The sequence below is a fragment of the Ursus maritimus genome, unplaced genomic scaffold, assembly GCF_017311325.1.
Source record: "Ursus maritimus isolate PB19 unplaced genomic scaffold, ASM1731132v1 scaffold_9, whole genome shotgun sequence".
NCBI lineage: Eukaryota > Metazoa > Chordata > Mammalia > Carnivora > Ursidae > Ursus > Ursus maritimus.
Window position 1 is genome coordinate 76,991,291 of NW_024427107.1, and position 25,159 is coordinate 77,016,449.

The window sequence follows — 25,159 nt, forward strand, 5'->3', positions numbered from 1 at the left end:
TGAGTGCTTGAAGTTAAGCAATGTTTGAGAGAGGCTAGATTTTTAATTTTCCTAAAATATTAAACATTTCTACCAAAGAACTATGACCTCGGGGCTACTAACATGTGCACTGGAGAAGATGATTCAGTGAGAGCGGCAGAGAGATGCTGCCTGCAAAACCAGCCAAACAGCAGCTGCCTTCTCCCATGGGAACCTTCATCCTACACTGACCCGTGAAGGCAGGCCAGGCCCAGCGCCCTCCTTGCTGTCTGTCCTGAGCCCGCCTGGCTGGCGGCAACTGTTGCCTGGTCCATTTTGGTCCCCTAGAGCGGGCGCTCCCCAAGGGAGGCGCTGCCTACCCCACCCCCCATGCCACCTGTAACTACAGTGCAAAGTTTGCTCCTCTCAGACCTGGACACCTGGCACACTGCCTCACACATTCGGGCACCTAGAAAGGGCTGTTAATGGAGGAGTAGTGAGAATATTTTTGGGTATTTTGAAATATCCCCTCTGTGATCCTGGGCCTTGCTGGGCTCTCGGAGGTCCTCCCCACGTGACAACTCATGAAATCACCTTTCCTCCAGGCTAAACACCTGGGTGAGGCAGCAGCCGCTCCTCTGGGCCCCCGGCCTCCTCGGAACAAACCGGGGTCTGCATCAGCCCCACCAGGTGGGGGAGTACAAGGCTCGTGCATGGAGCTGTGGACGGTGAGGGGACAAGGTGTTCTGAGGTCCTATGTAAGCAGAAAACAATGCTTCCGTGAATTTTTAATAGAAATAATTATCAAGAACAAAGGCTCCCAAAGCACAGAGGCTTTGCCTCCTGGCCTCTGGGAGCCCCCAGCTGGCATGGGCTAACTAAGATTTTCCTATCAAGGTGTCCATTAGCATTCATCGACCATAACCTCTGCTTCCTTGTTCCAGAAACATCCCCAAATACAAGGAGCAAACACAAATAATGCAATTACTTTTTTAAAAATAGAGAAGAATCCCAGAGGAGAGAGAGGGAGCTCCATGTTAAGTAGGGAGTCTGCTGTGTGCTGAACGCAGAACAGACTCATGAGGGATGATTAATTGGAAAGAAGAGAATTCCTTTAACCTAATCACCAGTCAGCAGTGCTAAGGAAGCAAGGCAGACAGGCATCTCAGAGGGCAGTGTGGCCTCCAGAACAACGCACTGCATTCTCACTGAGGGAGGGGGCTTCCCAGGGAAGAGGTCCTTGGTATATACCAATTCTGAAAAGAAAAAAACTTCCAGAAAGGATGGGCGAACACAGCGGGAAAGGTCAGGGCATGGCCCCCTCTGCCACTCTCCCATGGGGCCGGGGCTGCCAGTCCGTCCAGTCCGTCTCTCCCATTACCAGGGGGTTTCAGGCCTCCCTGTCCTTTGAGTCACTGAGAGGCCAAGAAGTATACGAGCCAGGCAACCAGTGCTGGGCACTCACTGGGTGTCCGAGTACCACAGTACCGCAGCGTAGCTGGAGTCTCACAGGTGCTCAGTAAACCCCAGCAGACACAGTGCCCACCACGCACCCGTGCATCACACAGGCCAGACGGGCACTTCTGTGTGCCCTCCTCAGCACCACGGCACCAGGAATGCCGTCCGAATACACACTGGAAGGAGGGAAAGAGCGTAGAGCCGACCGTAACCAACACGTTCAGAGAGGGCAAAGCAAGCCTGCTAACAGAGGGCGAGGACGAGGGCCGGAGGCGCCAGGCTGGAGGAAATGTGAGGATGGGGGAGATCGCAGCCATGTCCACATGCTCGGTGTCCCTCCCCATGGGACTGTCCTCCCGCACCTCCTGATCTCGGGCTTCCTGGGACTTGCTGGACCAACAAAACGTGCAGCAGTGACGTGCTCCCGGGGTGCCGTGTGGCCCATGCAGCAGTGACGTGCTCCCGGGGTGCCGTGCGGCCCGTCCCCTTCCCTTTGCTCTCTGCCACGAAACCAGCACATATCAGACAGAAGGTGAGTCGTGAATGACAGCAACATGAGCAGAGCGAGAGCCACCCTGGGATGCCCAGGAAACTCGCTGTGCTAAGTCACCAAGATTCTGGGTCCCCTGTCACTGCAGAGAACCTTGGCCACAACAGCAGGATATGGAAAGGGATTTGGAGCTGCTTCTCTCTGGCTGGGAGCCAACAGAGAGCTGACGAGCACGTGAGTCCGGCCGGAGTGGCTCCCAGGGCGGAGAGCCTCGTAAGCAGACACCGACATCACATGGGGGGTGGAGGGCGCAGGGCCACAGTCTCAGAGGACGCAGAGACAGGCAGGCCGCGCGGCACAGGGCACTCCCGAGAAAGGTCCGCGGGCACCGACCGGGGCCGCATGCCCTGAACCGCTCTGTTGTGCTGCTCAAACACAACGGCTTTCGTTTTCATCTCCTTCTGTGATGGAGCAGTAACTGGAAACAGCATGGTGGAAAGGCCAGTGAAGCATGCGCTGTTTTTGGCTTTTAAAAATGTGCAATGATTCTTATAAAACTCAACGTACTCTGACCATGTGATCCAGAAACCGCACATCTTGGTATTTACATAAAGGAGCTGAAAACGTCTGTCCACACTGAAATTGCACATGGATGTTTACAGCAGCCTCACTCGTCCTTGCCAAGACGCGGACCCAACCAACGTGAGCTGCAGGAGGCGCGGGCACGCGGGCTCCATCCACACAGCAGTACCACTCGGCGCTGAAGAGAAATGAACCTTAAACGTGGATCGCTAACTCAGAGGAGCCAACTGGAAAAGCTACACCCTGTATGATTCCAACTCTAGGACGCTCCAGAAAAGGGAAAACTGAGGTGACAGTAAAAGGATCAGTGGCTGCCAGGTTTGGGAGCACGGCAGGCTGAACAGGCAGAGCACAGAGGACTTTATAACGGTGCGTGCAGGTCACGATACATTTACCCCAACAGTAAGAGTAGGGGGTAAAAAACTTTCCCTAATAAACTGGTCCCCTGGTGATGAGGGATGCTCAGTGACATGGGCTTATGCTCTGTTTTATTATAGGAAACCCGCAGCCTTTGGCCTGGAGTCCTACGACCTCCGCACCTCTCAGAGCCAGCTTATTATCTGTGTCCTCGGGCCCCCATCAAGCCCTGGAAACAGGCTCCTCTGTCAGGAGTCGCCAGCTCTTTCCCAGCATGGGAAGCCCACTCTGTCCCCTGTCTTGAGCCTCAGGAGTCTCCAGGACGACCCTGAAGTCAGGAGGGAGGACACGGCTGCAGGGACAGTAGGACGCGGCAGGCCTGCGGGGCTCTGGAATGCTGCTGGTGCGCACCGTCTGCCAACAGCTCATGCGCTCCTGAAAGCAGACGTCCACTCCCTCAGAGCCCCATAGTAAAGGGCCTTTGCCTCTTTTCCTCTTCAGAATGCCGTATTCCCAACACGGGAGAGCACTCAAAGTTTCTCTAAGAAAACAGAGGTAGCCTCCCATTTATGGAGCCATTACTAAATGCTGGACAAGCTCGATGCCAGGGACCTGAGCGCTCATACTCACCTCGCCAGGCAGGTGTCATCCCCGTCCCTGCTTTGCAGATGTCAGCACAGACGCTGGACTGAGTACTTTACCTGGCATGAAACAGTAAGCAGGAGTAATGCAGGACGACTCTGACCCAGGTCTCCATGCCCCGGAGCTCCCGGCCTTTCCACCATTTCTGGAGAGAATGTCAGCCCCGAACTGACTTCAGACAAAGCCCATGAGCTGTGATAACATTTCACGGGTATTACAAATAACATCCATGGTTTACTGTGTGTGTGCAGGTGTGTATAAACTCAGGTCTCTGAACACACGCGTGCACACAGAACATACGCTGTGTATCACACGCATGTACTCCAGGCATGTCTGGACAGAGATTCAGGAAGGCAGCCAGCAAGACGACCCTGCATGGGCAGAAGACTGTTCCCACACTGGAAGGCTCAGCACCCACGCTCCAGGAAGGACACACAGCCCGCCGGGCCTCCTGCACTGGCCGGGCCTGCATTCTGCTCGCCTCGCTGCGGGCCTTCCCTCCCAATACACCATGAGGCCTCGGAGTCGCTGGCCTTTGCTGTGTGTGTCTCAGGGCCTGGCACACGGTTTGTTCCTGGTAGGAGCTCCCGATTTGGTCGGAACGAGCGGTGGGACGGAGCTCGGTACGGTCAGCGACTTACAACCTGGCTCAAAGCCTGGCTCGTACGCGAGCCCAGTGTCGCCTGGAACGAGTCAGGTGATCTCGCCGAGCCTCAGTCTCCCCAGCCGGCAAGCGGGGATCACCCGGTTCGAGGGCAGGAGAGGAGGCCTGAGAGAACCGCAAGTCGTCTGCCTGCGGGTGGGGTGCTCGCATGTGACCACACCAAGTACACAGTGGCAGCACAGTCAGCGCGGAGAGCTCGGATGCTCCTTCTCCGCCGTGGCCAACGGGCATCCAGCGAAGCTCTCGACGGTGCTGGTTTAACTGTGTCTACCTCGGGCAGGTTCCAGCGGCGTATCGGTCTTGGAGTTAGTGTGACTTCGCAGAGACTTTCTGAACCGACACAGATTAAATGACTCTATTATGTCCGCCCCATTTCACTCGGGTTCTGCCGCTGACAGTTCCGATCGGCAAGCACTCAGCTCCAAGACCCTGCCTTGTGACCCACGTTCCGAGCCAGTTTTCCACTCTGAAGTACCTCCTTCATTACGTGAAAAATGTCGTGGAAGCCACTGACCGAGGAAGGCCGCTGCGATTTTCCTGGGCGTCGTGTGCCTCACCTGAGACCCTCCCCCCAGAAAGGAAAGTCCCTGGGCTGACTTCAGGCCTGTCGATGAAGGGGGCCCACGCCCAAATCCTGCCAACTCTTCCTCCCTGCCGAGCATCTCTGGGACCCAGCCTCTCCTCGCAGCACCAAAGGCACTCGCAGTTGTCAGCACTGTGACGTCCCTAACCAGCACCCAGGCTCTCACCAGCTTTCCCCCCTTTCCGGTCGCTCCCTAGAGGCCGGTCAGACACTGTCCTCCCTAAAACCCTCTCATGACCATCCATTTCCCCCCAGAGAGAGACCCAGCGTTGGCTCACAGGTCCTGCTGCCTCCCTGCCTCGCCCTGGCCTCTCCTCTCCCGCCTGCAGCTCCAACTCTGAATGGCCTCTGGCCTGCAGAACCCCGTGTGTTCTCCCCGACCCCGAACCCCTGGCTGGCACAGCTATGCCCTCTGCCTAAACAACCCCCCACCCAGTTTGCCCTTGTCTCGCCAGCTCCTTCTTGGCCCAAAGCGCCCATGAAGGTCTTGCATCGAGAAGCTGTCCCCAGCCACCCCACCCCCCGGCTGGCTAGGGGATGAGCCCCTTGCCCTCACACTCCCGCCCCGTGCCCCATGCCAGGGGTGGGCAGTCTGCCATGAGCCTGGGCTCCATGCACAAAGCACTAGGTCTGGTTCTCAGCTCTTGTGACAGCACCAACTACTGAACAAATGGAAATATGAATGAATGCCAAAGGTTATCTGTTACAGATTTTAAAGCTCCAGCATAAAAGAAAGTGCCCCGGTGCACATATCCTACCGCCACCCGTCCCCATGCCCACAGACCTCCACCAAATCCCTGCAGAATGAAACACGTTATACAGACATTGTCTCTAACTACTTATAAAACACCCATGGCACAAGTCTGATGTAAGGGTGAGCCTCAAACTTCGAGAACCAACAAGGTGTCTACAGGGAATAAAATGTTATACTTTCCTTCTCAAATTTTCCCCACAGGAACAGATCTATCAGATTAAGGTAATGAGAAGAATCACACTTAGGAGGACACACCCAGGGTTACGGGGAACACAGGACGCCATTCTGTACATTAGAAACACACGTCCCCTCTAGGTGGGCGCGTGGCAAAACCCCACTCCCCCGGGTAGACCAATCAGAAAAAGGCATGCTTTCCTCCCATGGAACCCACACCCCTGGCACAGCTCCCAAGCAGAACGTGGGGGGACTATCAGACCCCCCCGGCCAGGGACAACATACACAAGGTACAACTGTACCATCACAGGCCATGGCCCCTTGTGAGTCAACTCAAAGCAACTGATCGAGGCATTTTCTACCCTGACCTCAGCATCTAGGCTGCATCCTGGAGCCACACAGAGAATGAAAACCTCAGACTCCCAACGAGCAGAGCCTGCCGACTGCTGACCCACTCAATCAGAATCATCTGAGCACCTACTACGTGCTGGACACTGGGCCAAGGAGGGGAGATATTCGAGAACAACCAAGACACAAACTGCTCTCGAGTAATTCACTGTCTGGCCCTGTAGTTCTTCCTCTTGACCACAAGTTAGAGTCACAAATCCCGGTGTCCTGCTGGCGCCCAGCCAATCGGACCAGGACATGGGGTTGGGGGGAGAGGACGAGCATCGCTCTTTTTCAAAGGTCCCTGAAATTACAATAGGCAGCGCAGCTGGGGACCCTCTAGTCTGGCAGGAGTGAGAATGTGCCACGGATATGCAGAAGAGCAAGACAACTGTACCCGGAGCTCAGGGGGCACAAGGCAGAGCTGGCTTCAGGCAAGGCTGTGCCGGTCCTGCAGGCACCCACTCTGCAAGCCACATCTCTGCTCTCCCAGCCTCGCACAGGTGGAAGGAGGACGTGGCACATGGGGGAAGGAGGGACTTGCTTCCTCTATGGCTTCCCGTCTGTTCCTGAGTGATGTCCTTCCACCCCGGGTTCCAACCGGTTGCAGCCCAGCAACATGGCATTTCCCCTCTCAGACTCCAGACCTCGGGCGTCCCCTACAGTGCTGACTATCAGCTCCACGCCACAGTCCCCAGCTTCTAACTAATAATCCCCACCCGCTGTCTAGGCCCCCGGCCCCAGGGACGATGATGCCTCCTGCAGCTGCTACACCAGAGCCTCCCTGGTGCACTCTACACTCACAGTTACCTAGTTACAACCTCACGCCTGGGAGCAATTCTTCACATTACATCCTCTCTGTGGCTTCCGACTCCTGATGGATGACAACTTTTTCTGCCTCCACTTCAGACAGCATTGAGAAGCCAGGGAAACGAGGCTCCCAAGAACAGCTAATTACTTGAGCAAAACTCTGAGACAGTCATCTCGCCAGAAAGGAAGCATGACACCTCAGACACATGCCCTTCACCCAGGCTGAGACGTGCTCCAGCCAAGGTGGCGAAGCTGGGGGGAACCGGTCCCCGGGTGTGACACAGGGTCCTGCAGAGTAACTGTTTGCCACCTGTGCAGTGCCCACTGTGGGTCTCGGGGGCGCTACTCGACACAGCTTAACGTTAGTATTTGTAACGATCTGTAATGTTGGGCAATATTGTCCCCATTTTAAAGAAAAGTGCTTGGACCCGAAACCATAAAAACCCTAGAAAAGAACACAGGCAGCAACCTCTTTGACCTCGGCCATAGCAACTTCTTTCTAGACATGTCACCAGAGGCAAGGGAAACAAAAGCAAAAATAAACTATTGGGATTTCATCAAAGCTTCTGCGCAGCAAAGGAAACAGTCAACAGAACTAAAAGGCAGCCAATGGAATGGGAGAAGATATTTTCAAATGGCATATCTGATAAAAGGTTGCTATCCAAAACCTATGAAGAACTTATAAAACCCAAAAAATGAATAATCCTATTTAAAAATGGATTTTTTGAACAGACATTTCTCCAAAGAAGACCTCCAGATTGCTAACAGCCCCATGAAAAGATGCTCAACATCACTCAGCATCCCGCAAACACAAATCAAAACCACAATGAGATACCATCTCACACCAGTCAGAATGGCTAAAATCAACAACATAAGAAACAACAGGTGTTGGCGAGGATGCGAACATGTTGGTGGGAGCCAACTGGTGCAGCCACTCTGGAAAACAGTGTGCAGATTCCTCAGAAAGTTAAAAACAGAGCTCCCCTCCAACCCAGCAGCTGCATTATTAGGTACTTACCCAAAGAATACAAAAATACTACTTCAAAGGGATACATGCACCCCGGATGCTTATGGCAACATTATCTACAATAGCCAGATATGGAAGCAGCCCAAGTGTCCATCGACTGATGAACGGATAAAGGTGTGTGTGTGTGTGTGTGTTAAAGGTGTGTGGGGTGTGCGTATACACACACACACACACATATACACACACGCACTATATACAGTGTATGTGTACGTGTATAATGGAACATTATTCAGCTATAAAAAAAGACGAAATCTTGCCATTTGCAACAACATGAATGGAGCTTGAGCGTATTATGCTAAGTGAAATAAGTCAGAGAAAGATAGTGTACGATTTCGCTCATATGCAGCTTTAAGAAAAAAAAACACAAATGAGCAAAGGGAAGAGAGAGGGAGAGAAATCAGGAAATAGACTCTTATTTATAGAGAACAAACTGATGGTCACCAGAAGGGAGAGGGGGAATGGCGGAAGCAGGTGATGGGGATTAAGGAGGGCACCTGTCACGATGAGCACTGGGGTGCTAGATGCAAGTGCTGAGTCATTGTACTATACACCTGAAGCTAATATTACGCTGTAAGTACACTGAAATTTAAATACAAGTAAAAAAAAAAATAAAACAAAATACAGAAAAGCGCTTGGAAATTCACCAAGGCCAGGCCACTTGCCCAGGACGGCTGAGCCAGCCGGCGGTGGGCCTGGACACAGGCTGGGTGCGGCCCCAGGTCTGTGTCCACCTGCCTCAGTCCGCGGGACAGAACAACTCAAGACCACCTGCAGCCGGGGCGGGGGCACGTGTAAAGACGGACCAAAGGGAAGACTCTGATCGGGAACACAGAACAAACGCCCACAAGACGCCCCATGTCGGAGGGTTCTGAGGAAGAGAAAGCTGCATTGGGTATGGATCCAATCCAGTCATCTTTTCCTTTTCTGAGAGAAAGGATTTCTCCACCATCTGAATCAGCAAACGGCTGCATGTTCCAAAGTGCTGACTCTGCAACCTGACAGCTCCTCCAGGCTGGACTCCAGTGTTTCTCCTTGCTGCCCGCCAATCATCAGAGGCTCCTACCCATCCAAGGGCTGTCTCCGTTTCTATTAGGAAACTTGAAAACTGCTCCTTACAAGGGAGGCAGAGTGGCGTGATGGAGGCCGCTCTGGACAGGGGACTGACCACCCCGGGTTCCACTGTCACTGCCCAGGGCCTACTAACCAGACCTGAGCCTCATTTTCCTCATCAGTCAGCTGAAGAGATGAGAACATGTCAAGATGATTTCTCCTTGCTTCTGGAAGCCACTTCTGAAGGACTCTCTCATATTCCTTCCAGACTGAAAAAGAAATTCCCCAAAGCCCTCCAGAATGACGGCAGGAGGGACCACCCAGGTCAAGGGCACAGCCCATCAGTGCCAGGGGCAGGGTGTGCCACCCTGATGGAGGATGGGCAGCAAGTGTAAATATGGTCGAGGAACGCCCAGCACGAGCACGGCGCTGCACACAGCGAGGGGCTCCCTGGATGCCGCACGCGGTTCTTCAGAGCACGCGGAGGAACTAAACAAGACCAGTGAGGTTGCAGGCGGCTGAGTGGGGGACCAGGTGTTTGAGTTGGGCTGTTCTAGGGGTGGGGATGCAGGAACCTGCAATGCAATGTGCGGTAGGGCTGCACCGAGATCACTGTCATCCGCTTCCAGGGGCAGGCACTCAGCAACCACGGGCACCCAGGCAGGGCCTCGCCGTGCCATCACCGTCCCTGTCTCCACGCACCCGTGAAGACTTTCGTGAGACCACAGCCAAAAGCACTGGAGGAGGAGGGGACCCTGGTCAGCTCCTCACTGGTCACCTCTCTGAGCCTGTTTCCTCATCTGCGGAGACGGGATGATGACAGCGATCAGGTAGGGTGGACCGCAGGCCGCAGCCCCGCCACGGATTAGCAAGAGGTGGGAGGCTCCACGGGGGCCTGGCCCTCTCTGCCACTGGGAGAGTGTCAAGGTCAAGTTCCAGAGTCACGACGTGCAGCGTGCTCCGGGGGCCCGTCCCTGCCCTCCCAGTGTGAAGGCCGTCCTAGGCTGCACGAGACGAGACGGCTCTGCTCACGGCCTAGCAGCGATCAGCCTCCCCGGGGAGGGAGCGCTTTCACGTTGCTGCCGGGCCCGCTGCGCAGCCGGTGCCTCCGTGTGACGCAGGGGAACAAAACGGGGTAGCTTGAGGCACGGAGTAACATCTATTACCAGAGATTAAAAAGATGCATACATAAATGAGGGTGGTCATGAAATTTAATTTTAATGGTTTGACAATTAAGCAAAAAACCCACAATAATTATCATCTTAATTTACCAGTAAATCAGCTGCTGGCAACATTGTATTTTCTTAAGAAAGTTGATGCTGTTTTACTCAGAAAAGCTTTCTATGGTTTCTGGTCATCTTTTGAAATTAGAGCTGCAGACAGCTCCTGTAGAAAGGCCCAGCGGTCGACGGGCGGCCCTGGGTTCCGGTGGCAACCAACTGCATGACCCTTGGCAAGTTCTGACCTCTCCTACTCAGAAGCAAAAACAGGCACAATGTTCACACTTGAGCTTCAGCCGTGAGGCATAAAGATGCCCTTGCCCACGAAAGTGGTGCCTGCAGCACGCCAGCCCCCAGAGGAAAATGACGTTGCTGCGGGCACCCAGCTGCGAGGCTGGCAGAAGACATTCTGAACGTGGTGATGGGGGGAGGGGGGCCCTGGAAACATCATCACAACAGACCGAGCGTCCTGAATCACGTTTGGCAAAAGTGAACTTAACTCGTGGTCCCTAATTACAGAATGGATGCACCAACCACGCCACAGACCCTCCCGAGGCAAGATGAGTCAGTCATTTCCAGAGGACCTTCTAAAGAAGAGATCAGGGAGGTGAGACAGTACTTTGTACATCCATTTGCTGAAAAGCTGTCGCTTAAGTTCTACGATTAGAAAGAAATCTCTAAGAAACATGGTAATAGGAGTGATGCTTCTAAGCTAAGAACGCAAGCGTTCTGTCGGGAACCCTTGCAAGCCGCTCCTGGCAGCACACTGTCCCTGCACCTGGGCTGCCGTCATCCCCTTGTACACCAGCCCCAGCTCACTCCTACTCAGCTGTCCTGCTCAACACAGCACCCCTTCCTCCAGGAAGCCTTCCCAGCCACCCTCACCCCTTTTGGACCAGTTTTCTTCCCACGTGCTTTCAATTCCCCTTACTGTGCATGCCAACTGCCTGTTTGTGCGCCTTTACTCCACACCAACACAGAAGTCCCACCTTTGCTCGCTGTCTCACCTCGTGGCAGGCCCTGGCACCAGCCTGAGACTCGGGGAATGTGTGTGGAATGAATTCATGAACACCTGGGATGCCAACAACCCAGTATGCTTCTCCATCCATCCTTCTGCCGGCCTTCACACTGGACAGTGGACTTCACGGCGCTGGTCACAACTTACCAAAGGCTGCACAGAGCGCAAGGGGGAGAGGAACGGAACCGGTTCTTAACCATCGGTCACCGCTGTAAGCAGAGCCGTGGAGTCAGACAGCTGCGGAGCCCACCAGGGGACTCTGATCGCTGCTCAGGTCGCTCATCCGTAAAACGCAGACAAACCCTCCTGCGAACGCACCGTGTGGACTGAAGCGCCCTCACTTCCAAACACGCAGGCTCAGTGACTCCGCCTTCCATTGTTTCCTCCCCTGGGAAGCACGCGCTCCTGTCCTGGGTAAGATGAGGCCACCCCTTTCTACCTGGAGGAGAGGAGCAGCACAGGCCCCAACAATCTAAGAGGACTTGAGTTGGTCCCTCTCCTGGAGTACAGGCCACCCTTAAAAGGAAGTCAAATGCCTCTTGACCCCGGGGTGCCCGGATTCTGGGAAGGGCAGGAAGAACGCCATGCGAGTCCCAGGACCGTGGCCTTTCGTCACAGAGCATTCCTTGCCATCTCCAGCAGAAAGTGTCGACCATCCGCCCACTTCCCAGGCAGCAGTGGGAACAGCACACGCAGGTGGAGGAATTAAACTGGAGTCACCAAGGGGCAGAGCCTGACCCTCTTCACAGCGGCCACGCCTGGCCACAGAGAAGGCTGCTTCAGCCGTGAGCACAGCCGGAGCTACGCTGGGGAAGGCTCCTCATGGGAGAAGGCAAGAGGCAGGCGACTGGTTGAGCTCAGGACTCCGGGAAGGGACAGGGCACTGAGGAGAGAGCTTGGGGACACAGGGACAGCATCTGTGGCCGAGGTCTGCAGGGCGCTTTCCGGTGCTGCCAGGTTCAGCCACCTCTGCTTCCTCCAGCAGAGTATCTGTGAGCACTGGGTTGCCCTCCCCAGAGGCAGAGCATGTGTCCGACCCGATCCAGGCAAGGCCAGAGATGTTTGAAAAGCAGATGGGAGGTGCCTCCCTGCGTCCCCACAAACACTGGGCTCCCCGGCACCACCGGTTAGCAGGGGCAGCAGGACAAGAGCCAGACATGGCTTCTGACCTCTGGTTTACCAGTCCCACCGCAGGTCAGCAAGATGCCCCGTCGGGCAGGTGCCCAGCTGCGGGAGACACTCGTCACCCTCATCACACCTAGCTCCCGGGCTGGGGGGGGGGGTCCCCTGCTCTCCCTGGCACTCCCCGAGCCCGGCGCAGGCACCACAGAACAAGTCTCCAAGTATCAATATTTATTGGGTGAACATTTTATGAATGAATAAAGAATGTGTGAGCTAGGAGCAGAGAGAAATGAGAATGTAAGAGAAGGGTCAATAATGAGGAAGCCCGAAGCAGAAAACTAATTTGTGATTATTTGCGAGTGGGATTGCCAACGTCATTCAGCCTTCCACCGATGCGAACGATTTAGCTGAGAACAAGTTTAACAATTTATAAATTTGTAACAACCGGTTTCATGTCAGTGTCATAAGAAGACCAGATTTACGTCCTCTGGGATCTCAGACCACATCAAAACATCCAGACAAAGACAGGCAGAGAGCAGACAGCTTCCTTCACGATTCGGAGAACAGCATGGGGCCCAGAGAGCTGTCGGTGGTGGAGACCCCAGGGGCTGCACGGGCGCCCTACAAAGGAGCCAGTCCTGCACCAGGCGCCCAACCCTGAGCCTTGGCCTCCGCGGCCCGTGTGCAGGAGCATTGGAGCCCCCACACAGCCACCCCCACACAGCAAGTGCTCTGCAAGGGCAGAGGCCGTGAGATCTCCAGGGGGATGCCCCCAAGTCACCTGGCCTCGAGCTTCCCACTATCAGCCCCAACGGTCCTGCACTAGGGGCCATGGGGACTGACTCGGCATTCCCAGGGTCATTAACAATAATCACATCAGACGGCACCACTCTGAAGCAAACCTCGGCGCGGATCAGCACGGAAATGGATAAAGTGGCGTATTCATGCAACAAAACATAAATAGCAGTCGAAAGGAGAGAACCAGATTTATATTTATCTCCAAAGCATAATGCTGATTTAAAGTTATAAAAAGACATATTTTTAAAAAGACATATGTGATATAGAAGCGCTTGTCATAAAAACTCTGAAAATAATGTTTGGTTGTAGATATAAATACAATAAAAGTAGCAAAACATGGTATGAATGATTCCATCGCCTCCAAGACTGCAATCCCCCCGAGGAGGGAGGGGAAGGGGAGGAAGATGGTGAGACGGGAAGGAGGACTGAACTGTTCTTTCACTTATTTTCTCCAACATCGTCTTCCCCCCAACGATTTCTTATGAAAAATGGCAAAGACAACAAATGTGGAAAGAATTCTTCCGTGAACACCCTCCATGCCCCTTGCAAGAGTCTGCACCATGAAAATTTATTCCATGTGCCTTTCCATCGAGCCTCTCCACTTCCCATCCCTTTCCATCGTTCGTCCTAGTTTTCAGGCATTCCAGAGACCACTGCCGGGACCGCGCAGCCCTCCAAAGCCTCCAGCAGCATAGCTGCGCTTAGAGCTCAACACTTGCACGCAGTTTTTCTTTGGATACAAAACCGACTTACAACAAAATTCTTAACAAATGCAAACAACATGCAGCCCCCACACACGTCAGGTTGCCCCCCAAGACCTTACCTGGAAAACCCCCGTACTGCTTCCAGTCCAAACCCCACCCCAAGCTCTCCAGAGGCAAGCAACGCTCTGCTTTTTCCATAGTAGGCCAGCTGGCTCATTCTGGGACTTCGAGTGACTGGAGTCGCATGGTACCTGCCTCTCCCGGGGAGGCTCCCTTCGCTCCGGGTTCCGTTCCTGGGAGGCCCCTACTGATATGTTAGGAATGTGCTAGGTTTGGTTGCTGCGTGTTCTTCCATTTGCAGGAAAAATGCCACCCTTTGCTTATCCACTCTCCCATAATGGACATCTGGGCTCTACTTTTTGGCTACGAGCATTCTTGTGTAGGTCTTCTTGTGAACAAACATTTAAACTTTTCCTGAATAAATTACTGGAGTTGGAACTGCTGGGCACCGAGTAGGTGTATGTTTAGTTTTGTAAGAAACCGCAGACCCTCTTCAAAGTGGCCGCACGCATTCACATTCCTGCCAAGGCGCACGAGTTCCAGCCACTTCACCTCCGCGCCCACACTCGGACCTGGCGGGTCCCTCACTTCAATCGTTCTGGTGAGTATGGAGTGAATTTACATTTCCCCCACTGACTCTGTTACTGTTAGCTACTTTTTAACATTTCATTTCCTTAAAATAAGAGAAAGACACAGACAAGACAGAGAAGGGATAGAGGGAGAAAGACAAGAACACACACACAGGTCTGGGGCTAACGAAAGTGAACCAAGTGCTTACATCTGGGATATGTGTGTGCTGGTTTCTAAGGTATTTTCTCCAGGTGGGAAGTACTTTGCAATTAAAAATAAAAATGGTATTCCATCTACATCTTATCCCAATGATAATTCTGTCTATAAGGGTATGCCCCTAACATCCAAGCTGGGCTTGGAGACACAGCAGTGGATCTGGGGAGAGGCCCGGCAGACGGCGGGGGAGGGCCTGGGTAAGGGGCCCCCAGAACAGAAGAGCTTCTTCCTGAAGTCAGGGAGCTCTGCCTGCCTTGGGACACGCCCACAAAGCCTGGCCTCACTCCTGGTCAGCTCTTACTTCCAACTCTGCTCCTGCGAGGCGTGGCCCACAGCTGACTCTGTGCCAGGGTCTGGTGGAGCCACCTTTTTGCCCTCTGGGGACAGGGTTTGGGTGGCGCTGCCCCTCTCCCAGAGGTCTGAGCCTTGCCTGTCTGTCTGTGGAATTCCTCCGAGGGGCTTTCTACAGATACTGATAGAGGCCCCACAATCAAGGCCAAGGCTTCCCGGATACAGCTTTCAGAACTGAAGAGTGAAGTCCTGCCCGGGAGCCTCAGGGTTCTGAGAGGGGGGCCTGGAAGCAGGTGCCCGTTTCCTTGGATGGACACCACTGGGCTTCGCCCCAACTTCACACCTGCCTCCAACCTGAAGCCACCTCAGAATCTTTCACGGAACCTGAATCACAACCAGGCTTCCCCTGAGAGAGAGACAAGACTGCCTTTCCCCTGGTGTCTCGGAGGGAGGGTTATCCCAGCGCCTCGCAGGTGGGGAGGTGGGGACACTCACCGCTGGCACTCGCCGGCGTGCAGGATGAGCTCCTCGTTGCCTCGGGCGCTGACGGTCAGCTCGTGCTCCGTGGAGTTGAAGACGTCCAGGAGCAGGTGGCACTGCCGGGTACTGCACAGAGGACAAGAGAAAGTTGAGGATCTTCTGGAAGCCAAACCAGAGCAACTTAAGACTTTTTCTCCTCCCAAACTGCTTGAGGACGTCGGAGGTGCAATTTATCAAAATGTCACATGCCCCAGACATACAGGATCACAGATGCTCACTCTGAACTCACCGAACTCTGCAAAATGGGTTTGGGCATCAGATCCTCCCCAGTCCCGGGGACACATGCATACAGCCCAGGGTGCCCTTGACAAAGCAAGTGGCCCTGGGAAGGTCACCAGAGTTCTCCAAGCCTCGTGTATGTGAGGACTAGAACACCTGACCCGGAAGTAAGACCACCAGTGGGAAAGCACGTGGCACACGGTGCCGATCGACAACCGCTGTATCCGTGCCATGACCCCAGATGCGGATGTCTGCTGCCTTCTGCAGGTATGGGGCAAGGTGCTGGGCACTGGCACATGGAGAACCATATCCCAGGTACCTGTGTGCGCACCTGTTATGAGCCTTGCACAGACTACTCCCTCCTTCTCTTCCGAGCCGCGAAGATACTGCAGATTCACTCATTCCCACCCTCCACACACCTCCACCCCTTCGATTTGTCTGGTCCAGAAAGGAAACACTAACATACTCAAGTTCCCAGTGCCCCCTGACACAGGACAGGTCCCTGAAACAAAGTTCTAGCCACTAAGGATAGGCTTCTGGAGGCTTTCTATCGCACGTAAGACCTGCCCCCGAGAGAAGAAGGTGTCACCCCTCAAACTCCCTATTTCCCCCGTCCACCCTGCGCCGAGATGAACAGGACACCGAGCAGCTCAGCACCCATTTGGAGGCAGTGGATCCAAGTGGGGCCAGGAGGAGTCTGGACACAGTGACGTCTTCAATAGCTGAAGTGGCCCCTCAGAGCCTCTGGCCCTCCGGACTTACCGGCTACATGTGCCGGACAAAATCCACCCACACGCGCATCGTCTGCACCACCCCCATTTGTTAGACTCCCGTTACGGTGGAAAGCTTGCCTACGACTCAGCCAGGGTCTCAAATACCACGTATCCCAGCGGGCACATGGCCAGGAATCCGGAAGCGTGTGCTGATCTGGACGGGACAGCCGTACCCACGACCGGAGCAGACAGAGAAATCAGCAACGGACGCAGAAGACATTCTGGAGTGGGGGGAGTACTTTCTCACAGGGAAAGAAAGACTCAGGAAAGGATCTGTGCTCTGGGTCTCCTTCAGCTTCCTGTGTCTTCAGAACATGACCCTCCCAAGGGCATCACAATTCTCAAATTTACTTCTCAAGGCTTCGCTGGTAGCAAAGGAAGGGTGGAACGCAAACAGCCCCGGCAGCTGGCTCTTAATTCCATCTCGACGCCCTCGAGGCTGCCCTCCCCAGACCCGTGTACGGGTAAGGACAGCGAGGCGCCCTCGAGGCTGCCCTCCCCAGACCCGTGCACGGGTAAGGACAGCAAGGCGCCCTCGAGGCTGCCCTCCCCAGACCCGTGTATGGGTAAGGACAGTGAGGCGCCCTCGAGGCTGCCCTTCCAGGACCCGTGTATGGGTAAGGACAGTGAGGCGCCCTCGAGGCTGCCCTTCCCGGACCCGTGCACAGGTAAGGACAGCGAGGCGCCCTCGAGGCTGCCCTCCCTGGACCCGTGTACGGGTAACGACAGTGAGGCGCCCTCGAGGCTGCCCTTCCCGGACCCGTGTACGGGTAACGACAGTGAGGCGCCCTCGAGGCTGCCCTCCCTGGACCCGTGCACAGGTAAGGACAGTGAGGTGCCCTCAAGGCTGCCCTCCCTGGACCCATGTATGGGTAACGACAGTGAGGCGCCCTCGAGGCTGCCCTCACTGGACCCGTGTACAGGTAAGGACAGTGAGGCTCAGCACATGGCCACAACACCAGTAAGGCGACCAACACCACAGACTTAGAACTCGAAACCCTGTGCTCTTCACGAAGATGGAAGCAAATGTTCCAAACCTCGTTGTCTGTTCTTCCCAGGGAAGGGAACTGAGGTGGAGAAGCGTGCAGCGCCCTGGCCAGGGACCGGGGCACACGCACACACTCGCATGCACGCATGCCCATCGGCACCCTCAGAGGCCACAGGGCGTCTGTGAAACACCGACTGTTCAAAAGGTGTGCGCTAAGCCACGCGCAGGGGCGGAAGGTGGGCAGCTCTCGTGTCCGCGTGCGTTGCTGTGAGGTGCGGCAACATGCGTCTTCAGAACAGCAGGCTCACACTGGTTGATTCCAGGTTCTTCGGGTGGGAGTGTTTGCCCCAGAGATTCAGCACTTGGAAAATAGTCATTAGCTCTGACAGCTCTGTACAAGAGGCCTCTTCACTCGGCTCACAGAAAAATGAGCTTTCCAGAATGAAGATCTATTCTGCCTTTGTCATAACTTCATGAAATCTTTAATCACAGCAAAATCTTTCATCAGGAATGGGAATTCGTAAAAAATTTATCAGATGAGGAAAATTGAAGTGATTTTTTTTTAAAGCAGGGAAGAAAAGACTCAAATATATGTTGTTTTCACTCATAGAATGTAGCAGCTAGAAACCTGCACAGGAATGAACAATAGAATGCCACATTTTGTGTCATCTATTTCTCCTGAGCGTGGGGGCCTCCTAATCCAGTGTTCCTGTTTCTCCTAATTTTTGGCATCACGATGTACTGGCAGATCGCTGCTTTCTATCTATCACTCATAAATTAATTCCCTTTCCTAAACACCAAAAGGAGCATTTTGTACCCAACCATAATGTCCTTTACTCTGTGTATCTTTCTGGATCGCTTTGGATGATTTTCTTAAGTTTCATCCTCCATTTGAGCATACAGTTACTTTTAATTCTAGCTTGCTTTGTTTTGTTCTTATTCTTTTCTGGTTCCATCCTTCTGAAGTATAGGGAAACCCAGGAAAGCTTCCTGGAAGAACTAGAATGAAGTAAGTCTTAGAAGGACATCCATCTACCTGGGAAGGGGACAATGCTGTCCGGGCAAAGAGAGCAGTGCGTGTGAACCCACCTCAATTGAGTGCGTGTGCACTGCTTCCTCTGTTGAAAATTAGGAACTGTATTACTTCCTCTAACAAACACAACATCTACTGAGTAACTGCTGTGTGGCAGGTACTGTTCCAGGCTCTGGGAATATGGAAGGGAACAACAGAAATGGATCATCATTTCACAGAAATCACACTCTTGTGATGAGAGAGGGCTGGGAAAGAGGAGGTGAGTTTACAAAACAAAACATTTAGTCATTTTGTAAAATGAGGAAAAATACATTCAAAAGGTTGCTGAATAGCAAGTAAAAACACAACCATGCAACCAATAACCATTCATATATATCAACTGAAAACAGTTACAAAATAATTTTTTAAGAAAGTATATCACAATAGCAATGCATTTAGGGATAAATCTTTTTAAAAGTGTCTGCAGAATGTTTATGGAGAATAGTTTTAAAGTTTTATAGAATGGTATTAAAGATGATGAATAAACACAGAAATGTATTATGCTCAAGGATGGGAAGACAATATTTTTATATAAGTCACCTCTTTTGAATTGTCTATAAATTCAATGAAACTCAATACAAAATCCCAACAGCATTTCAGTTTTGAACAAAGTTGACACACTGATTCTAAAATTTATATGTAAGACCAAAGGGCCAAGAACATACAGAACAATGGTCAGGAAGATGTTTGGAAGGGACTTGGCCAACCAGGTATCAAGGGCTGTTATAAAACTGTAGTAATGAAGGCACTGCCGGGGGCAGTGATATATAAATACATCAATGGAAAAAACAGCCCCAAAACAGACCCATGAATATAAGGCAACTACATATATGACTGAGAAGCAGTACTGATTAATAAGAAGATTCAATAAAGAGTGCTGATACACATGATTAGGCAGACACACAGAGAAATGATATCCCTACCTCATGCCATAAACAAAAATAAATCTCAAATACATTGAATAACTAAATGCTAAAAAAAATTTCAAATAGAGCATACAACTAAATGTCTAAATCCTTTAGAATAAAATATAGGTAAATCTAAATCCAAACATATCAAGAGTTATATTAAATATAAATGGCCTAAACATTATAATTAATAGAGATTGTCAGAATAGACTCAGAAAATAAGATTGAACCTTATGTTATCTAGAATAAATCCACTTTAAGTATAATGATATAGATAGGCTAAAAGTACAAGTATGGAAAAAATATGCCAGACAAACTAATTGAAAAAAAAAAAAAAACCTGGAGTATTATATTAGTAACAGACACTTTAGGGTATACTTCAGAACAGAGAAAATAAGCAGAGATAAAGAGGAAAGTCATATAATGATAAAAGCATTAATTCACCAAGAATACATAATAATTCTTAACATAAATCCACCTAGCTACAGAAGCTTCAAAAATACATGAAGAAAAAACTGAGGGAACTGAAAGGAGAAATGCCCAAAATCACAGAGTTGAAGACGGCACTCCTTTCTTAGCAATTTGACGTAGCAAGTAGACATAAAATCAGCATGGATATAGAAGAAACAACCCCATCAACCACCTCGATCTGACGGACACTGAGAGAACACTCCATCCAACAGCAACAGAACACACATACTTCTCAAGCATTCAGCAACATTCACCAGGAGATAGACCATATTCTAGCCCATGAAAAAAATTCCTGATGACAACTACGTTCACAAAAGCATTATGCAAAGGTATTTATAGCAGCTCTATTCACAATCACAAAAAGCTAGGAATAATCCAAAATGTCCTTCAACTGGTGAGAGAATTCACGTACACCTGTACACCTGTACACCTATACAGTGGAAATCTCAGGAAAAAAAATCAAACTATTCGTATATTCAACAACATGGGATAGATCCCCAAATCAATATGGTCAGTGAAAAACCTCACTTTCAAAAGTTTACATATAGCATAATTCCATTTATTTAACATTCTGGAAAAGGCAAGACCGCAATGGAAAACAGATTAGTGGTCAACTGTTGAGGGGTGGGTCAGGGTAATATTACAAGGGGTAGCATGAGAACAAACTTTTGGGGGGAGGGGTGATAGCACTGTTTTTTATCCTGATGTGGTGAATACATGATTCTACAAATGACTTAGAACTCATAAAACCATGCATCAGAAAGTCGATTTTAGGGGCGCCTGGGTGGCGCAGTCGTTAAGCGTCTGCCTTCGGCCCAGGGCGTGATCCCAGCGTTCTGGAATCAAGCCCCACATCAGGCTCCTCTGCTAGGAGCCTGCTTCTTCCTCTCCCACTTCCCTTACTTGTGTTCCATCTCTCGCTGGCTGTCTCTCTCTGTCAAATAAATAAAATCTTAAAAAGAAAAAAAAAGAAAGTCGATTTTACTGTATGTCAATTAAAAGTTTTTTTAATTGATGCAATTAAAAAATTAACATCATGATGAGTCTGATGAGCCTTAGTGCATAAAACCTGTTGTGAATACCAGTTCTGTAGCTTGATGGCTATAATATCTTAAGCACGTCATTTAAATTCTCTGATCCTCAGTTTCCCCAAGGGGGAAAAGAATGCCCTTATCATAAAATTATTAGGAGGCTCTAATGGAAAAATAGGTGAAAGTGCCTTGTTAAACTACAAGGAGGAAAAAAGCTCAAGCAAAATATTACATAGACACGAGAGGTGCTTATTATTAGCTTGGTGGCTGTCAGTGGAGCAGCCAAGGGAAAGCACACAACCCTGCCAACAAAGCAATCCCAGCTAATTATTCAATACGGACTCAGCTAAAAGTGAGCATGAGAAATTCCCACGCCAAGGTCGGAGTCTATCTAAAAACCGTGGTGCTTCAACCACAACGTAGGTGGGGCTCTTTCTCTCCTTGACCCCCCCAGAATCTGGTCAATATCTCTGGGGCCGCCAGAGTACATTAATGTTCTGAACATTAATGTTCAGTCATCCCAAGGAGTACAGTCAAGTGAGCAGACACAAAACCAAAACATGCAGGGATGGCCACATATCCTTCTGGCCAAATTCGTGTGGTCTTTCATCAAAATTCTCTAAGCCTTCTTATTTTTCTCAATCTGTCCTTTCCAGGAAAAAAAAAAAAAAAGCAGTACCCAGTTTGAGGATGGCAAGAAGTATCTCTGCTTCTAACTTTTCAGTTAGTAAGCTCTTAAATACTGTTTTAAAAACTTCCCTTTAAGAGAAGCAATTTGGGATGGCCGTCCATACAAGGACACAGAAAAACAAATGTCAGCAAGACTGTGCAGAAACCGGAACCCTCAAATACAAATGCAAAATGGTGCAGCCACTTCGCATAACAGTCTGGCAGGTCCTTACATGATTAAATATAGAGTTACCATAGGATCCAATAATTCCACTCCTAGGTATACCCAGGAGAAATACAAACAACGTCCACAAAAAAACTTGTACATAAATATTCAAAACAGTGTTACTCATAATGGCCCCAAAATGGAATCAACCCAAATGTCCATCAACTAATGAATGGATCAACAAAAAGGAGTTTATCCACCTAATGGAATATTATTCAACCCTAAAAACGAATGGTATGATGATACTTCACTGTGGGTGAACCTTGAAAACATTATGCTAAGAGAAGAAGACAGTCACATACTGTATAATTCCACGTACATAAAATATTTAGACCAGACAAATCTGCGGAGACAGAGAAGAGATTTGCAGTTGCCTGGGATGGAGGATGGGAGCCACTGGTAATGGGTACAGGGCTTCTTTTGGGAGGATGGAAAGTTCTAAATTTAGCTGTGGTGATGACTGAACAGCTCTGAATCTACTAAAAACACTAAATTACAGTTTAAGTGGGGGGGACTGTATGGTATGTAAATGATGTTTCAATAAAGATGCTTAAACAGAAAGCAACCATTTGAGACGCTGAGCATCCAGGACGCAGCATGCCCACTCCTTGTAGTTCTTGATCTGTTTTGAAAAGAACAAAGTGCAACTGCCCAGAGGAGGACCTGCTTCTGTGTCTTCTTCAAGGAAGGGAAGAAAATGTCTGGCTTGTTTTACTTAAGTTATGGGAAAGAGAAGTGGAAGAGATAGGCAGAGAGAAGACCATTGCCTACTTCCTATCACTTCCCCCACCCCCAGGGCACCCCCACCAGACCAAACCCACCCACTGCTTTGTGACTTTGTAGTCCTAGTGACTAAGTCAGCAGGATAGCAGGTGCTCAATGTTCAAATGAAATGCAACTACTGTTTAAAAGAAATCTTTCAATGCTATGGGGCAGTTCGTTTTACTGAAATAGGTTTGATTGACACATGAATAAAAGGTGCCTGTTCCAGCTCTCAGCGGGATTTCATTCTGGTTAAAGCATGAGTCAAATCTCCCTCCTTTCATCAGTCCCACAGACAGTATAAAGATTAGAGGAAAACCTACAGAGAGTGTGTTTTCTGGATGCAGACTGCCAGGGTTCAAATCTCACTTATGAGCTCTGTAATTCCAGACAAATTCGTCTCCAGGGCATCAGCGCCCCCATCTGTAAAATGGTATGTTAAAACTGACCTGGTATAAAAAAAAAAAAAGAAAAAGAAAAACTTAAACTGTCTTTAGTAAGTATACTGTTACAAAATGAACATCAACACGCAACATGTAATGATATAACCACCTATGATAAAATACGGATCACTTAAAACTACAGATTTTAATAATAGTTTAATACTACATATCAGTAAGAAATAAAAGTCCCCTCAAGATACACCTGTGAGCAGAAACAGAAAACTGGGAGGTGGTCCCTGGGAGGTGGCGCACCCGGAACCAGAGAGTGCGGACTACGGAGTCAGCGTCAGTTAGACGGAGCGTCCATCTGCTCAGGCCCACGACGGGCTCAGTCCCACCTCCCGGCTTCTACAGGTCTGTAGTATGCTAGCAGTGGGAAGGGCGATGACAGGTGTGCTCATCCTTGCAGAGGATGCAAGCCAACATCTGTTGGCGGGGTGGAGGGTGATGCTCCCTGCAAGCTGACCTACTAACTCCTGAATGGCCATGGCACCTGGGGGCAAGGGAGCTGGGTGTGGCCAGCAACACCAGCCAGACAGGTTCTCCAAGAAGCAAGGCAGCCCTTCTCTTGTTCCCTGGGGCACTCCTCACAGCCCAGCCTTGGGACCACCAACAAGGGGGCAAAGAGGCAGGGGTGGGCTGCCCTGTCACATGGCCCGCCCACGCAGGTTCACTAGCTGGACCGCCCCTCTGAGTCCCCCACCCTGGGCTTGACCATCCTCCTGGAGGATTTGAGATGGGAAGCAACCACTGAGAGCAGTGTCTGAACAATACGATACAAGCTCCCCAGAGGGAGCAGGGCTGCCCCTGCTACAGATGTAGTGGGGTTCTCCGCACCACAGATACCAGAGCGAAGCCCAGGACGCACACTCTCCAGGAGTTCCTCATTTGGGGACCAGTCCACTCATGGCCTACATCTCCTTGACATTAAATACCTTGCTATAGCCTGTACGTTGGAAACAACTTGGAAAGCTCATTAAATACTATAAAGGGGACTTAATTTGGCACTTAAAGTAATTCTTTTCAATATTTATTTTCTACATTTCCCAACTGCAGACCTATTTTATATCCTACTGGGGAAGGCAGGATGTGGGCTGCACAGGATCACCCTGCACATTTTTTGCAACTTCCTGTGAATCTATAACTACTTCAAAATAAATTGAAAAAAAAAATGACATGGGTCTGAATCAGACTAACAGAATTCCAAACATCATTTCACCTTCTGTCATCTCAGAAGAGGAGGAAGAAAGAGTCTTTTGCCCCCAAGCGTAACTGGTTACACGTGCGAAAGATGCAGCTGCTCTCTGGGGCTTGCTAGGTGGGGAGTGGGGGGCGAGCCAGGTTAAGACACACCCCGCACCCTCATCCACAGCGGCTGCAGTCCACCCCAGCACCCCACTACGCCTCTGGGCGTGCCCCCCTCTGCCCATCACTCCCCATCACAGGGAACATCGGGAACTGTCCTGCCCCCTCGTCCCCCAGAGAACTCCTCAGAGTTCTCACCACACACTGTTCACATCCCCACTGTGACAGTTATTTAACAATTCCGCTGAGTCCTGACTGCTTACTTTATTGGCTGTGCTACCGAGACAGCCGTGAGTCCGGAAGTGCTCACCTTCAAGGAGCTGGCGGTAAGGTGGGGAACAGGCAGACAGACAGACCGCTCAGATATGCTGAGGGGAAGGACATCCTAAGGAAGTCCGCAGGGCCCGCGGCAGCCAGGCTGTTACATGTTCACATGACCGACTCACCCCTTCACCCCTAGAATCTGGCACAGACTTGGAACACGCACGTGCACGCACAAGCAAGAAAAATGCCGACCACCCTTGTCAAGGATCTACTTTCTCTCGGGCACTACATTAGTACCTCACATACATTTTTAAAACCTTACCACAACTCTGCAAGAGCAATGTTCTCTCTGTTTCAAGGTAAAGGAACAGAAGTGATTTGCTCAAGACCACAGTGCAAATAAGCAGTAGAATCAAAATTTGAGATCAGATACAGGTCACACTTCCTTCTGAATCCTGGTGCTTGTTAACAGTCTCAACTCTTGTTAAGCTTAAAACCAACTTAATAAATAAATGTAGCAACTTGAAAAAGACCTACCATGATAAAACCCAAC

The 25,159-nt window shown here is 50.9% G+C and overlaps 1 protein-coding gene across 4 annotated transcripts in view; it reads right to left on the reverse strand.

Annotated features, from left to right (window-relative positions):
* The window catches only part of TRAPPC9 (trafficking protein particle complex subunit 9), a 599,687-nt gene that overhangs the window by 208,988 nt on the left and 365,540 nt on the right, over positions 1 to 25,159 (reverse strand). For all 4 annotated transcript variants that reach the window (XM_040626149.1, XM_040626150.1, XM_040626148.1 and 1 more), the window contains one exon: positions 15,431 to 15,541. In XM_040626149.1, the coding sequence (XP_040482083.1) occupies positions 15,431 to 15,541 (111 nt within the window). The remainder of the gene's footprint in view (positions 1 to 15,430; positions 15,542 to 25,159) is intronic.